Here is a 17,444-nt window from a genome sequence, read left to right as displayed (position 1 = left end):
CTGCTGCGGCCCAGGTGTGCGGTCTCTCCTTCTCCTGGTCTCCTTTAGGGGTGGGCATCTCCACCAGAGGGAATCACTGCCAGTAGAAGTAGCTGCAGGGCTGTGCCTGGCTCTCCCCATGGGGGTTGAGTGGTTTCAATGGAGGTTATATATGCTCAGGGCCTAAACATCTTTGGGTGTAGCGCTGACAAAGGGAAGAAATCGTATCTGGGGAGATGGTGCCTGTTGCTGAGGACAGCAGCCCCCTGCACCATGAACCCAAGTCTTGAGCACCTTGTGTTTCTGGGGTAAGCCTGCTGGACACAGGCATGGGAAGCAGGGAAGTTCCATGGCTGGCATGGACCTGCAGACTCCCCTTCCTCATGGGAGTTTCCCAGTGAAAGGTGTTCTTCAACTTTCTGCTGTTATGAAGGGTCCTTTGCGCTGCTATTCTCCCTTGTGAGTGTTGTGCTTGGCTTCCTGTCCCTAGCACATGCCCTCAGGGCACCTGCAATTAAGCTGCCCTCCTATCTGCATGAGGCTGTTCTTGGTTCCCCTCATTGTCCCCCATGCCCTGAATCCTGGCTGACCCCCAGCGCCTACCACTTTGTTTCCTCCAACCCTGCTCCAGGGAGCTTGGCGCCCACCCTCTGCTGCCTGCCATCCCGAATTGGCAACTGCAAGGATATGGCTCTGGCCCAGAAGCCAGGGATGCCCTGCGGCCTGGGACATTCACATAGCCCAGCTCCAAGTGAAAGACGTCAAGAGTCAGTTGCTGGCCTGGGTGTACTGGGGCAGGGCCAGGCTGTGCCTGCAGGTCCTCCTACTGCCACTCCACATTGGCATCCTCCTTGGCCACCACCTCCATCTCTGCCACGATGTCATTCCCCACTAGCATGCCTCTTCCCCCAGGGTTTCTCCCTGCTCTGTGCACAGGCTGCCCTCTTCTGCACAGCCTCCAGCCTTAACATGATGCCCTCCTTGAGGCTCCCACAGTGTAAAGTCTGTGCATGCCACCCCACGACCTCAGCACCCCTCGCCTCTGGGGACAGCTCTCAGACAGGCCCGCGGGCCTCGCCCTGCTGAGAACCACGTCCCACACCTACGTGGATACAGGGTTCCTGGGGAGCCCCCCAGGGCCCATAGCCTGTCACACTCGCTATGGGGCCCAGATACCCAGCAGGATTAGCTGCGCACAGTAGCCCTGGAGTCGGAGGTCGAGGCCATGATTTCCACCGCTCCGCTAGCAGGCACCACGGCCACCGCTGTGCTTGCGAGAGCCTCTGCACCAGCAAGGCAGTGCACATGGATCACTGGATTGGCGACCATGGTGGTTGTCCTCCTGTGTGCCCACGGCACAGGACGAGAGGCCCTTTGTAATGTTACCATGAGTACAGCATGCTCAGGGAGGAAGCATGGAACTCGGAGTCTGTATTTGCCTAGACCTGAGAGAATCCTTGCAGGATTTCAGCTTCTGGTGCAGACAAATTCCACCTCAGCAACGTACCAGTAGACTTTAGTCCCACGCACCCACCCTGTCCCACTCCCCGCCAACCCACTGTCACCACCCTTGCCCCAGCAGGTAGCGCTGGTCCCTCCCTCTCCCCTTTGGATCTGCAGTATTCAGTCCCATCAGCCTAACCTGCCTAATGAAGTGAGATGTTTTGTTCCCTGTGGGTTAATGTCTTGCCACACTCAAGATGTCAGTTAGGGTGTAGGTCTTCCACGCCCACAATTCCAAAGGGCTCACAGTCTACGCGTGACTGAATTCACTACTACCTGGCATTAAGGCAGACATAGCTTATCAGAGGAGCAACCGCGAGAGGATGCAGCTACAGGCCAACCAGGAGCAGCGCGCCTCCTGAGGCGCCTACAGCCTTCGCAATAATTGGCCGACGCCCACCGCCCTCCCTATGATTGGCCGGTGGAGGTAGGCGGGATTTCCGGGCGAGGCTTCGGCGTGCTTCTCACTCGGGCCAGCTCTGGTTGTACTTCCTGCAGTTGGGACTGTGGTGTCCCGAAGTCGGAAGCATACGACCTGAGGGCCGGGCGAACCTCAGGCTGTTTGTCGTACTGAAAAGTTCCTGTATTTTCTGTTTCTCTGGACAGGTTGGTCTCTCGGCAAGAATAGAAAGCGAAGGTTCGGAATTTTGTCTATAAAAGGGGGTGGGTTTTCTATGTGTGGGTGTTGAATTACGGGAGGAGACAGTGGGGAGAGAACACCTCAGTGCTATTAAGAAACTCATTTTTATTAAAGTCATTGATTTTTCTTGAGGATTCTGCCTTAACTGCCTAATGTGTCCGACAAGCTGTGGGAGATGGTGCTAAGGCGCCATTGTTTTCATGGGCATTTTTTATTAAAGCGGTTTTTCTCTGTGAATTTGGTCATCATTCAAAATACAGGCAATATACTTAACCCCTAAGATGAAAAACTTACACTTTTAGTTAGCACATGTCACGTGTTTGATTTGCTTGGAAGGAATTATCAAATTTTGACATAAATTGTGTTACTTTCGTGTACGTAGAAATACGGGGACATAAATAACCTCAGTTTAAGTTTGCCTCTGTAAAGCCTGTAATTGTCTCCTTCCTTGTATGACAGTATTTGAAACATGTTTCATGTATCTCCGGCACTGTAAATAATTTAAAACGAATAAGTGGGTGTAATCGAGATAAATGGAATTAGATAGGTAACTGGGACAAAATGGAGGAGCTTAAGTTTTTCTGTTAACCTGGCACACTGACTTACTCTTGTAATCCTAGCATTTGGGAAGCGGAGGTAGAAGGATGACTTGAGGTCAGGAGTTGGAGACCAGCCTGTGTAACATAATGGGCTCCTTTAATATTGCCATTTTCGCATCAGGGACCATTTTAGTGGAAGACAAATTTTTCCTCAGACAAGAGTTGCGCAGGGGAAGATGGAGGCCAATTGGACACGTTTGGGAGTGGGGGCTGGCGGCAGGGCCCCAAGCGGCGCGTGGTGGGGCTGGGCTTCCGGTAGGGGTAGTGTGACAGAGGACAGGTGGGGCAGCAGGGCTGCCACGGGGACAGGGTGGGGCAGCGGGGGAATAGGGAGGATGGTTTCCAGTTAAAACTGTACAACCTCAGGTCATCCTCATGTGTTACATTCTCTACAGACAGGTATTACAGGGCACCCTCAGGCATTATGTTCAGGCCACAGATAGGTACGGGTTGAAGGCCAGGGTTTGGGGATCTTTTACTTATCGTGTATTTCAAATCACTAAAAGATGGTAAAATATTTAAAATGTTTTCTCCCAAAAACATTTTGATTTGCTTGATTTAGTCTTTTATCCAGATACCATGCTGGGCGTGGTGGTTCACCCTTGAAATCTCATCACTCTGGTAGTCCCAAGCTGGCAGATCACTTGAGCCCAGGATTTGGATACCAGCTTGGGCAATATGGGGAAACCCTTGTCTATTTAAAACAACACAAAAAATTTCCCAAACCTGGTAGAAAGCCCCTCTGGTAACACCTACCTGGGAAGCTGAGATGTGAGAAGATCAGTTGAGGCTGGGTGGAGGAGGCTGCACTTAGCAGTGCACTGATACACATCTCAAGTGTGGGAGATACACATCTCAAGAAAGAAAATACACAAACATCACACTGTACCTCATAAATATAGTTTTCAAATAAAATTACTTAAATGGGGGCATTCTTTATATTGCAACTTAGGAAAATTATGATAGCTTTTCTTATCTAATTTTTAGAAATGAGATTTTATCAGGTACATACTGAAATGCATCATTTGTCCATGAAGTTAGTGACCCTTTTGCTGTGTGTGTTATAAATTTTACATATTTGAAGTAACAAATGCTAGAAAGATGTCAGCCTCGGGAAGGGTTTTACTTGGGTTTTCAACATAGTGTGTAATAAAATTTTATCTTTTTAGCTTATTTATTTTTATCTAAATATAGATAATGTTTTACCATTTGCAGCACAATGGTAGAAGCAGATTGTCCTGGCAAGCTTTTTATTGGTGGCCTCAATAGAGAAACCAATGAAAAGATGCTTAAAGCTGTATTTGTGAAACATGGTCCCATATCAGAAGGTAACTCTTAAAGCCGTGTGTCTGTGTGTATTTTCATATGTATATTTCAATATGTATGTTTAAAATATGTATGTTTATATATGTATGTTTTGAAAAAATGTATTTTTTTCAAAGTTCATTGTATACCTACATTAAAATGCCTTATTAGTTTTAAACTCTTATTTTGAATTATCTATTTGATATTTGGAAAATTCTCATAGTACCAGATTAAGGGTCTGTGGTAAGGATAGCCTACTACTTAGAAAGGAATATGAGGAAAACTAAATATGTTGTGGAGTTAGGGAACAAACTGGAATAAAATAGGCTGACTACAGGGGTGACTTAGTATTAAGAATCATAGTAATGATGTAAAATGCAATTATTTTTTGGTTTGATGTAACTTTCAGATGGTTAGTACCTTGGTGAGCCCATTATATGAATGTAAAAACTTTTCATATATTTTAGTTCTTTTAATAAAGGATCGAACCAGCAAATCCAGAGGTTTTGCATTTATTACTTTTGAGAACCCTGCAGATGCTAAGAATGCTGCCAAAGATATGAATGGAAAGGTAAGAGTCCCTTATTAATAATATTCTAACTCTGTTCTTCAATTAACAGTATTTATAGGTCTTTTTAATATTACTAAACTTTTGAAGATAGTAGAATGTCATATGAAGCCGTCCTCTTCTTTTGTCATATACATGCAAATGTAGTTTGGAAGGGTATTGGAATTAACATTATATAAATTAATATATAATTTTTCTATGTTTGTATTTCAATATGAGTGTAAATAGATTTTGAAAGGTTTTGAAGGGCTTTAAAAGTTGTAAGGAACCTTCATGTAAATGAAAGTAATAAGTCAACATTTATTAAATGTTATTAATGGACTTCCAATTCATGGAAATACTTTTAGAGCATAGACAAACTGTGGATAGACATCTAGACAAACTCACAAGAAGGAAAGATTCTTTCCCATTTTCTGAAAATATATTCTTGAGAAAGTATATTTAAATGTTAAGTCCTTGAAAATAGAAAATAATACAAGAACATTGAAGTCAGATAACAGAAGAAGTAATTGGCATTTTTGCCCCATCCTGGCTCTTTTCTCCTAAGGACGTTTCCTTCCTATCACTAGAGTGATTTATGTAACATGAATACCCAATTACTCATTTCCCCAGTGTGTTTGGGGACTTGTTTTAATCCAACCAGTGGTCTCTTGTCCTGTTGAGTTTTAAATCTAGGGATTATTGTGTGCTTACTAAAGCTTTAAAATTTTATGTAATTCTATGAACTATTGAATTCCTTTACATTGTAGTCAAGATCATTCCATTTTGGGCACTTTAGCAGTTTTTTGCTTTATAACAGTATCCTAATGAGGCCCGGCATGGTGGCTAACGCCACCATGGATGTGGCTGAGGTGGGCAGATCACGAGGTCAGGAAAACGAAACCATAATGGCCAACATGGTAAAAACTTGTCTCTACTAAAATACAAAAACATTAGCCATGTATGATTGTGTGTGCCTGTGGTTCCAGCTACTCAGTAGGCTGAGGCAGGGGAATCAGTTGAACCTGGGAGGCAGAAGTTGCAGTGAGCCGAGATTACGCCAATGCTCTGCAGGCTGGTGACAGAGGGAGAATCCATCTCAAAATAAATAAATAAATGACATTATCCCAATCTGGTTATAGCTCCTGCTAGTCTTTACGCTATCCCCAAATGCTTTTTTGGACTTCTTCAGAATTATCCTTCCTGATGTATGTCTCACAAATAACAATTTATGCTTCAAAAACAACTTAGATTTCATATTTTCTTCCTCATTGCATATTGTATTTTGTACTCACTGTACTATATATTAATCTGTTGATTGTGAAATTGTATATAATGCATATTTAAGTCTTCCTAAGTTGCTTTTATTTCTGTTAGATCTAGCACACTTCCTGGCACATAGCAGAGAGTACAGTTTTGTTCACTCTTACAAATTAGTAGATTAAGCTGTGGTAGAAACCGAGAGTAGCTTTTGGTTCATGGCTTTGTGGTAGTGATGGAGATAATTTTGACTTACATATAGTAATCTATGATAATTTCTTTCTTCCCCCTGTTTTTCAAGCAAAAGAGCAGATAATTTGTGTAGAGTTTTTGTTTGTTTGTTTTTTAAGATGGAGACTCGCTGTGTTGCTAGACTGGATTGCAGTGGGGTTATCTTGGCTCACTGCAACCTCCGCCTGCTGGGTTCAAGCGATTCTCCTTCCTCAGCCTCCGACTAGCCGGGACTACAGACACCTGCCACCACACCCAGCTAATTTTTGTACTTTGAATAGAGACGGGGTTTCACCATGTTGGCCAGGATGGTCTCTAACTCTTTTCCTTGTGATCCGCCTGCCTCAGCCTCCCAAAGTGTTGGGATTACAGGTGTGAGCCACTGTGCCCAGCCAATGTTATTTCTAAATTACTTCATCTCACATGTTTTATTGTGTTAAAATAAATATGAATGTTATATGCACGTAAATGTTAAGACAGCCAATAAAGGAAGTTCTTAGAGTTTTCAGGGAGAATTAACGGTTAAGGAATTTTGGCTGACTTCAGAATTTGTCTGACTGGGAAGGAAGCAACCATGAGCAAATCTAGGGAAAATATTTTGGGCCCAGAAATAACAAAAGTGGTTTCAAGGTAGGAACAACTGGCGATGTGGCTGCAAGAGGTTTTGTAAGGAATTTAAGACTTACTTCCCCCAAATAATAAAAGCCATGGAATTTTTAAATCAAATTGTTAGCTGAACTGTTTCCAAAAATTGCTATGGCCTATAGACAAGATTACAGTGAAAAATGTTATTGTGAAATTAATTAGGATATTTAAGCATTTTTGAGAAATTACATGAAGTACTATATTAAGAGTCATTTTTTAGGGGCACATCTAAGGCAATATAAGAAATGAGTAAGGCAGGAAACCTTAACGAGATCAAACAAGGATCACATTCACAGAAACATTTTTAGAGTAAATATAGCATTGTAAATCATATGGGGACATTTTATGTAAGTATTAGCCAATCAAAGAAGAAACAATTCATAATGACTAATGTGAGTAATTACTGAAAAAGTAACCTCAATTTTTTAAATGACACAAGTTTCATTGGGACACTGAAACTTTTAAATCAGTGATGTGAATACACAGATGAAGTGTATTATATATTGTAAAAAACAGATGTGCCACATTCTTCCATAGAATGTGTGATGTTTAATCTTTCTTTGTTGTTGTTGTTTTTTTTGTTTTTTTTTAATAAAGGAGAAATTTTCAAGGTGTTTGAATAATAGAATTTGTGTTTGATCTTTTAATGGAAGGCATGTGCTCAGTACATGTCTCAAATTTGGCATTGTGAAAGATGTGTTCATTTTAGGAGGAAAAACGTTTCCTTTGGGAGAAAATACCTCAAATTGAACTATAGTTGATCTAAAAATGCCTGTAAAATATGCTCACATTAAATGTGCCAGTGTTATTGATAGTCTCCTTAATATTTTTAGTCTTTGGATGGAAAAGCAATAAAAGTAGAACAAGCCAAGAAACCATCATTTCAAAGTGGTGGTAGGCGGAGACCTCCACCTTCTTCAAGAAACAGAAGCCCTTCAGGAAGTCTGAGATCTGCAAAAGGAAGTAGTGGAGGAACAAGAGGGTGGCATCCCTCACATGAAGGACACTTGGGTAATGTTTTAAAATATAAAGATGAAACCATAGGACTGAAAGAAAGTAAGTTTGAAGATATTGAAATTTCTCAATTTTATTTATTTCCTTTATGAACAGAAGATTAATTTATTGATAAGCAAAATTATTTCTAAGTACTAAAGATGTATTATAAGAATGATTGAACTAATAACTAAAATTTGCTTTAAAATTGTAATAGCGTTGCATTGAAGTAACACAAATTTCAAACTGAATTGAGTTTATGAATGCTGATTGCGCGTACTCAGCAGGTTTTCTGCAGAGCTCATTTAAATTCATTATACTTTAGAGTTTTCTATTTTGGGGCACAGAATTTCATATCAGTTATATTATCAAAGTATGGTGGAATATTTAAAAGTTTCCTGTAGGAAAAAAAGTAACTCAATACTTAAGATTGGTTTTGCAATATTTGTTTTCTTGTGTGTACATGTGCAAATATCTATGCAAATCTATTGATTTGTAATTTTGATACGGAAAATTTGAACATTGGCCTGCCATAAAGCATTTTCAATTTAAGTAATGTAGGGCTTTAATTTCTGAAAATTGTCTGTGACTCTGGAAAGGTCTAAAAACCACTGCTTCACAGGTATGTGTGTATCTATCTTTGCTGGAGGATGAGTCACTGAAAATGATATTTATGAGTGATTTACTCAATAGAAATGAGGGGTCTATTTTTACATATAAAAGAGAAACAAACCATGTATTAAAAAAAAAAAAGATAAAACTATTGGATTGGCTGTGTGAGGTGGCCCACGCCTGTCACTTCAGCACTTGGGGAGTACAGGGCAGGTGGACCACGAGGTCAGGAGTTCCAGACCAGCCTGGCCAACATGGTGAAACCCTGTTTCCCCTAAAGATGCAAAAAATTAGCCTGGTGTGGTAGCGTGCATCTGTAATCCCAGCTACTTGGGAGGCTGAGGCAGGAGAATCGCTGGAACCTGGGGGGCGGAAGTTGCAGTGAACCAAGGTTATGCCATTGTGCTCCAGCCTGCGTGATAGGGCAAGAGTCCATCTCAATAAATAAATAAATAAATAAATAAATAACTTGTATTATCTATTAACCAACTTCGAAACTGTAACAATTAATTTGGAGTTTTAATAACCAGATGTGTAGTTCATTGGAGATGTTTTTTAAAGTTGAAATTGCAGTCTTTGCTTCATTTTTAAGATGCGTGGCTTCCTGGCTATTTTGTCGCCATTGATCTTGAGGGTGAGGTTCAATTATACCCTGCCACGTATGAGAATGTATATATTCTAACCTGTAACACCATCTGGCAATTGGCATATAGCTATATTTTTGTAGATCTACAAAAATATTTTTATATTAATTAATATGCAATTCTTAAAGTATTAAAATTCAGCATAGTCTAATCTGAAAATTAATGTCTCATAAGGGAATTTTAAGAATTCTGTATTGTGTTAACAAATTTTAGAGGTAATGTATTTTCCTGATATGTCACTTCTTGGTATTGTAAATATTTGAATTTCTTTGAATGGAATTTAGTTTATTTTTTATTTATTTTTTTTTTTTTGAGACGGAGTCTCGCTGTGTCTCCCAGGCTGAAGTGCAGTGGCATGATCTCGGCTCACTGCAAGCTCCGCCTCCCGGGTTCACGCCATTCTCCCGCCTCAGCCTCCCAAGTAGCTGAGACTACAGGCACCCGCCACCACGCCCAGCTAGTTTTTTGTATTTTTAGTAGAGACGGGGTTTCACCATGTTAGCCAGGATAGTCTTGATCTCCTGACCTCGTGATCCACCCGCCTCGGCCTCCCAAAGTGCTGGGATTACAGGCTTGAGCCACCGCGCCCGGCCATTAGTTTATCTTTATGATATGCTTTGAAAATGTTTCCTCATAACAGAATGATATAATCAGTCATTTATCATTTTTCTTTTAATATTTTTGTGTATATTATACTTAGATACTTTATTGATAGATTTCTACTCCCTGTTCACTCCCCATTTTCCCACCTCTCTCTCTCACACCAATATATTATGATACTTGAGTTTCTTTCTAGATTTTCTAAATGGACTTTTATTGCTTGAACTGTACTGATTTCATATAGAAATATTAATTTTATTGGTTTAGACAGATGTGAATTTGTAAGATTATAATATGTAGAAAATCTTTATAAACAACTAAAACTTCTTAGCCATTTAAGAAACAGTGATGTTAGTTAACTAAAAAGATTTTGTTTGAAATACAGATGATGGTGAATACACTCTTGATCTCAACATGAGTTCTTCTAGGGGAGCCATTCCAGTTAAAAGAGGTCCATCTTCAAGAAGTGGAGGTCCTCTTCCTAAAAAATCTGCTCTTTCTGCTATGGCAAGAAGCAATAGTTGGATCAGAAGCCAAGGTAAATGCTACCTGACAGAAAGACTGTAGTTTTTGTATCACTTAAAATGAGCTATTTTACCTGAATGCTTAGCTTTAAGTTCGTTGAAGAAAAGAGAAGTGACACATACATGGACGTAATTACTGAGTGATAGCTTTTATTATAGTTTCTATCTCACTAGGTACATTTCAGATTTATGTTGAAGAAATACTTGAACTTCTCACTGCAGATCGAAGAAGTGATTAGAGTGAGGCCAACATTCCTTTTAATCCTGTGTTTGCTAGAAAATTCCCCTTAATTTTCCTCTAAGTTCCCAGCAGTATTCTTTGATGGGAGGCTTCTTCATCTAATTAATTCTTCCATTTACTAGGTCCCCTGGTAGTGGTCCCCTGGTGTCCCAGTCTAAAAGTTGCTTGTTCAGTTTCTTTGTTGGGTTGGAGTCTTGCTCTTACCAGGTCAGAGTGCATTGGTGAGATGATGGCTTATGACAGCCTCAAATTCCTGGGCTCAGGCAATTCTCCTGTTTCAGCCTTCCACGTTTCTGCAACTACAGGCATGCATCATCATACCTAGCTAAATTTTTTTCCTATATTTTTTTAGAGAGAGGATCTCACTACACTGTCAAAACTGATGTTAAAGCCCGGGGCTCAAGCAGTCCAGCTGCCTCTGCCTTCCACACTCAGTCAGTGTGAGCCGCTGAGCCTGGCCATCCAACTTCTGACACCTCAGTAATGCATATGTGCAAGGCATTCCCACTGCTTATATGGAGATTCAAAAGAACTACAAGAGCATTTAGCAGATAAGGAGTCACTGGGCTTAAATATTATTTTAAAATAAATTTAAGGCTTGAAAGGTAGACGTGAAGGAGTCCGATATTCTTAAATTTAGTGGATATCACAGAAGTGCAGAGTTGTGAAATACAGGGTGATGTAAATCAATAGTTGAGATTGTACCAGGATGTTTAAACATTAACACAAGATCTTTGGTGTAAGATTTGAAATATTTGAGGAGAGAATTTAGAACTAAGTAACATGAGGTGAGCAATTGGATTGAATAGAAGTAATATTTTTCAGAAGGAGAATTGTAAGACTGCAGACTGGACAGAAGAAAACAAGACAATAAATAAAAGTTCTTAGCAAAGAAGTTAAGCGGAACAAATTAAAATTCTTACTTAGTCCTCCACCCTAATATGGAGGAAATTGAAAACTGCCATTTTCAATTTTACATTTCATATGTAGAGTATCAGTGAAGTTAGGTATTTATGGGCTTTAGGATATACAAGCCAACATATTTCCATTGGAAAATTAGCCAGTGAAGGTATCACAGGTGAAAGACTGACCTCTGAGGAATAGCAGGTGAAGAGTATATTAAAGGAGAAACTTTTCTATTTTGAAATAGCAACATTGTTGTAATGACCCCTTTCATAATATTGCTTATTGCAGTAAAAGTAAATCTTGGCCATCATTAGAAAATCTTCACTAGCACATTTTAATTTGTCAACATTTAAAATAGAGCCAACCAGTTAGTGATAAAGGAGAACTTTTATGTAAACATTTAGTGTGCAGTCATTCAAAGGTAGCCTTATTTGTGTGTGTGAGTTGGACTCAACAACATGGGAAAATTTACGTTCTTCAGCTGAGAAGCGACAATGTATGTAAACTTTAAAATCCATTATTAGTTTGATGATTTTACATGTTATTCCTGTATTATTAGTAGTCATCAGTAATTCACATGAAAAGTAAAATAATAACTAAGTTATTAACCATTACCAATGAACTTTTACCTAAGAATTAATGTTTGGCTTCAGCTTCATTAGAAGAACTGGACTTGTGGGAGCCATGGGATTATCCAAAGCCATACGAAATATTCAGTGTCATGACTGTAGTAATTTAGGAAATGAAGAATGGAGTCATAGAAGAAATAATTATAGAAGTTGTTTGAGAGAAGAGAAAATAGTGTTTTAGATTTGGTGTTCTTTACAAAATGTTCCATCATTTTAATATGAAAGGTCCCGTGTCACGTGGAAGAGAGAATTATGGAGGTCCTCCATGCAGAGAGCCAACCTCTTCCTGGAGAAATGACCATATGTCACGAAGAGATGATGGTTATGCAACTAAGGAGAGGTAAAGGAAAAATGAAGAAACACAATTGATTTTTTTTCTTGTGATGATGAAATTCACATAACAAAATTAAATATTACAATGTAAATAGTTAAGTGGTGTTTAATATATTCTGTGTCATGCAACAACTACCTCCATCAAGTTCCAAAACATTTTCATCACTCTAAATTAAAACTCCAACTACCAGTTAAGCATTCCCTTCCATTTTCTTCCTTTCCTCAGCTGCTAGCAAACACCAATCTGTGTTCTGCCTCTGAACCACCTGTTGTAGGCATTTAATGTTAATGGGGCTCAAACACAACAGGACGTTTATCTGTGATGTCCTGAAGGTTCATTTACATCATAGCACTTTACTCCTTCCACAAGTTGTTAAACCATTATTTTATCTGGGTGGTTTCCACCCCAGTATTTCTATGCACCAATATTTGTTTGAGTACACGTATTCAATTCTGGGTGTATATGAGTGGAATTGCATGGTCCTATGATAGCTATGTTTACTTTCCTGAGGAACCACCACATTTCCCCATAGTAGCTGCATCGTTTTCCATTCCAACTAGCATTGTATCAGGGTTCCAATTTATCTACATCCTCTCAAACACTTGTTATTTCCTCCTTTTTAAAATTTACTGCCATTCCAGGTTGTGTGTGGAAAATATGATACTCATTTTGGATTTGAAATGCATTTTCTGCACCCATTAACTCGTCATGCACATGTACCCCAGAACTTAAAGTATAAAAAAACCAAAAAGAAATGCATTTTCTGAATCACTGATTATGAGTATCTGTCCCATGTGCTTTTTGGGCATTTGCCTATTTTATTTGGAGAAATATCTATTTAGATGTTTGACTTTTTAATTTTGTTTAAGCCATAAGTTATGTTTTGGATACTGGAAGTTGAAAATTTAAAATTTGTTGCTTAAACTTATGCCCACAGAAATCATCCAAGTTCCCGAGACACTAGGGATTATGCTCCACCATCTAGAGGCTATACATACCGTGATTATGGTCGTTCTAGTCCAGATGAACATTCCTCTAGAGGATATAGGTAATGTAATGTTTTCTGGATTTGTCAAATAGATTTCTTAAGTTGTTCATTCCAACTAACATTGTATCAGGGCTCCAATTTATCTGCATCCTCTCAAACACTTGCTATTTCCTGCTTTGTAAAATTTATTGTGCTTCCAGTGTGTGTGTGAAGTGTGGAATCTCCTTTTGGATTTGGAATGCATTCTCTGAATCACTGATCATGAGTATCTGTTCCATGTGCTTTTTGGGCATTTGCCTATTTTATTTGTAGTAATATTTATTTAGATGTTTGACAATTTAATTGTGTTTAAGCTGTAAGTTAGTTATGTTTTGGATACTGGAAGTTGAAAATTTAAAATTTGTTGCTTAAACTTATGCCCACAGAAATCATCCAAGTTCCCGAGACACTAGGGATTATGCTCCACCATCTAGAGGCTATACCTACCGTGACTATGGTCGTTCTAGTCCAGATGAACATTCCTCTAGAGGATATAGGTAATGTAATGTTTTCTGGATTTGCCAAATAGATTTCTTAAGTTGTTCATTCCAACTAACATTGTATCAGGGCTCCAATTTATCTGCATCCTCTCAAACACTTGCTATTTCCTGCTTTGTAAAATTTGTTGTGCTTCCAGTGTGTGTGTGAAGTGTGGAATCTCCTTTTGGATTTGGAATGCATTCTCTGAATCACTGATTATGAGTATCTGTTCCATGTGTTTTTTGGGCTTTTGCCTATTTCATTTGGAGAAATATCTATTTAGATGTTTGACCTTTTAATTTTGTTTAAGCCTTAAGTTAGTTATGTTTTGGATACTGGAAGCTGAAAATTTAAAATTTGTTGCTTAAACTTATGCCCACAGAAATCATCCAAGTTCCCGAGACACTAGGGTTTATGCTCCACCATCTAGAGGCTATACATACCATGATTATGGTCGTTCTAGTCCAGATGAACATTCCTCTAGAGGATATAGGTAATGCAATGTTTTCTGGATTTGTCAAATAGATTTCTTAAGTTGTTCATTCCAACTAACATTGTATCAGGGCTCCAATTTATCTGCATCCTCTCAAACACTTGCTATTTCCTGCTTTGCAAAATTTATTGTGCTTCCAGTGTGTGTGTGAAGTGTGGAATCTCCTTTTGGATTTGGAATGCATTCTCTGAATCACTGATTATGAGTATCTGTTCCATGTGCTTTTTGGGCTTTTGCTTATTTCATTTGGAGTAATATTTATTTAGATGTTTGACAATTTAATTGTGTTTAAGTTGTAATTTAGTTATATTTTGGATATTAGAAGCTGAAAATTTAAAATTTGTTGCTTAAACTTATGCCCACAGAAATCATCCAAGTTCCCGAGACACTAGGGATTATGCTCCACCATCTAGAGGCTATACATACCGTGATTATGGTCGTTCTTGTCCAGATGAACATTCCTCTAGAGGATACAGGTAATGCAATGTTTTCTGGATTTGTCAAATAGATTTCTTAAATTGTTCATTCCAACTAACATTGTATCAGGGCTCCAATTTATCTGCATCCTCTCAAACACTTGCTATTTCCTGCTTTGTAAAATTTATTGTGCTTCCAGTGTGTGTGTGAAGTGTGGAATCTCCTTTTGGATTTGGAATGCATTCTCTGAATCACTGATTATGAGTATCTATTCCTTGTGCTTTTTGGGCTTTTGCTTATTTTATTTGGAGTAATATTTATTTAGATGTTTGACAATTTAATTGTGTTTAAGTTGTAATTTAGTTATATTTTGGATATTAGAAGCTGAAAATTTAAAATTTATGCCCACAGAAATCATCCAAGTTCCCGAGAAACCAGGAATTATGCTCCACCACCTAAAGACTATACATACCGTGATTATGGTCGTTCTAGTCCAGATGAACATTCCTCTAGAGGATATAGGTAATGCAATGTTTTCTGGATTTGTCAAATAGATTTCTTAAGTTGTTCATTCCAACTAACATTGTATCAGGGCTCCAATTTATCTGCATCCTCTCAAACACTTGCTATTTCCTGCTTTGCAAAATTTATTGTGCTTCCAGTGTGTGTGTGAAGTGTGGAATCTCCCTTTGGATTTGGAATGCATTCTCTGAATCACTGATCATGAGTATCTGTTTCATGTGCTTTTTGGGCATTTGCCTATTTTATTTGGAGTAATATTTATTTAGATGTTTGACAATTTAATTGTGTTTAAGTTGTAATTTAGTTATATTTTGGATATTAGAAGCTGAAAATTTAAAACTTATGCCCACAGAAATCATCCAAGTTCCCGAGAAACCAGGAATTATGCTCCACCACCTAAAGACTATACATACCATGATTATGGTCGTTCTAGTCCAGATGAACATTCCTCTAGAGGATATAGGTAATGCAATGTTTTCTGGATTTGTCAAATAGATTTCTTAAGTTGTTCATTCCAACTAACATTGTATCAGGGCTCCAATTTATCTGCATCCTCTCAAACACTTGCTATTTCCTGCTTTGCAAAATTTATTGTGCTTCCAGTGTGTGTGTGAAGTGTGGAATCTCCTTTTGGATTTGGAATGCATTCTCTGAATCACTGATTATGAGTATCTGTTCCATGTGCTTTTTGGGCTTTTGCTTATTTCATTTGGAGTAATATTTATTTAGATGTTTGACAATTTAATTGTGTTTAAGTTGTAATTTAGTTATATTTTGGATATTAGAAGCTGAAAATTTAAAATTTGTTGCTTAAACTTATGCCCACAGAAATCATCCAAGTTCCCGAGAAACCAGGGATTATGCTGCACCAGCTAAAGACTATGCATACTGTGTTTATGGTCGTTCTAGTCAGGATGAACATTCCTCCAGAGGATATAGGTACTATAACGTTATCTGGATTTATCAAATAGATTTATTCAATTGTTCATTCTGACATTTAAAAAAGCTTTTTTTTTTTTTTCTCAATTTAGTGATCGTGATGGCTACAGTGAGGCCTGTGGTAGAGATCATTCTGAAGGTCCAAGTGGAAGTTCTTATAGAGATGCATTTCAGGGATATGATAATGGTCCAGGATGGATTTGTAAGTTATATAATTGTATTTCATAGAACAGATCATTGTTTTAATGAAATTCTAAGGAAAATTATAAAGCACAAATATAACATGTTTAAATGTTGAGTATTCTTAACAGTATAAAGCATAGGGAATGATATGAAGGTGAGAACTTCAGTTCATGTTCAGAAAATGTGACTCAACATTTATTTTAGAATTAAATTTGTTAAACTTCCAAATACTACTCTTACACTTCTTTTAAATAAAACCTGACTATTGAAGGCTTAATTAGTATCCTGTCAACAAAGGCAGAGGAAAGCAGATATTTCAAAATAGTACTTTAGTTCATGCTTTAGTGATAGCAGTAAAAATGTTTAAATGCAATCCAACGTATTGTTTTATCAACCCTGCAGGGACCTCTCAGGGTGCACCACCTGCACAAGGGCCTCGGATATCTTACGGTGGAAGCACCTGCCATGATTATAATACACGAGATAGATATGGCAGAAGTTGGGAGAGTTACTCAAGGAGCTGTGGTGATTCTTATTCTTGTGGTCGTGAGCATGCTGGCAGAAAAGACCAAAGGAATCTGCCTTCTCTGGCTAGGTTGCTCCCTGCTCCTCGTGAAGCATATGGTAGCTCAAGTTATGTTTCATCTACAGTAGATGGTGAAGAAAGTAGATCTGAAAAAGGAGACTTAAGCAGATATTAAAGCAAGTATTCAAAGTAATAGTTATTGCATTCCAAACCTTGTTTGCAAATTGAAAATTGAAGTGTTATTTCTGCATATTACTACAAGAAACATATTGGTTTTGTGGAGAGAGGTAGATACTAACTTCCTCCATGAATTTTTTGAGGTATTCAGAGCAAAAGGAATTTTTTTCAAAGTAATTTCATACTTGTTAATGCTCTTTGAAAAGTGTTTAGATGTAATATCTACCTTAAAATTTTCAGAATAAAATTTGAAAGCCTCTGTTCACATCTCTTGTCTAGGTATGGGTCTGCCATGGCTGACATCATTAGGGCAAGACACCCACTGGGTGGAGAGCTGGGCTTATGCATTTTACCCCTGTTCTGAAGAGACCCTGCATACCTGCATCTCCTGGGACCAGTGATCCTAGAGACCTCCCTCTGGGGCCACTCATGACCATAAGCTTAGGATCTTGTGTGCCTTACTTCCTATCTGCCCAGGTGAGGCATCC

At 38.7% G+C, this 17,444-nt stretch overlaps 1 protein-coding gene across 1 annotated transcript; it reads left to right on the top strand.

Annotated features, from left to right (window-relative positions):
* Positions 1 to 3,940: 3,940 nt before the first annotated feature.
* On the top strand, positions 3,941 to 17,221 carry LOC141409556 (RNA-binding motif protein, Y chromosome, family 1 member F/J-like). Its single transcript, XM_074030627.1, has 14 exons — positions 3,941 to 4,049; positions 4,494 to 4,597; positions 7,543 to 7,765; positions 9,944 to 10,096; positions 12,084 to 12,198; positions 13,130 to 13,240; positions 13,606 to 13,716; positions 14,082 to 14,192; positions 14,558 to 14,668; positions 15,021 to 15,131; positions 15,484 to 15,594; positions 15,960 to 16,070; positions 16,163 to 16,272; positions 16,656 to 17,221. Exons 1-14 carry the CDS (start codon positions 3,941 to 3,943, stop codon positions 16,952 to 16,954), a joined length of 1,890 nt encoding a protein of 629 aa, XP_073886728.1. The 3' UTR covers positions 16,955 to 17,221.
* Positions 17,222 to 17,444: the final 223 nt, after the last annotated feature.

Source organism: Macaca fascicularis, chromosome Y, assembly GCF_037993035.2.
Source record: "Macaca fascicularis isolate 582-1 chromosome Y, T2T-MFA8v1.1".
Taxonomy (NCBI): Eukaryota; Metazoa; Chordata; class Mammalia; order Primates; family Cercopithecidae; genus Macaca; species Macaca fascicularis.
This window is presented reverse-complemented; position numbering and strand designations above follow the sequence as displayed.

Bases quoted from the DNA above. Each gene is read 5' to 3' on its own strand.
- LOC141409556 (XM_074030627.1), top strand. From the start codon at position 3,941: ATGGTAGAAGCAGATTGTCCTGGCAAGCTTTTTATTGGTGGCCTCAAT. The intron at 4,050-4,493 runs GTAACTCTTAAA...CATATATTTTAG, and splicing joins ACATGGTCCCATATCAGAAG to TTCTTTTAATAAAGGATCGA. The intron at 13,717-14,081 runs GTAATGTAATGT...TTATGCCCACAG, and splicing joins CATTCCTCTAGAGGATATAG to AAATCATCCAAGTTCCCGAG.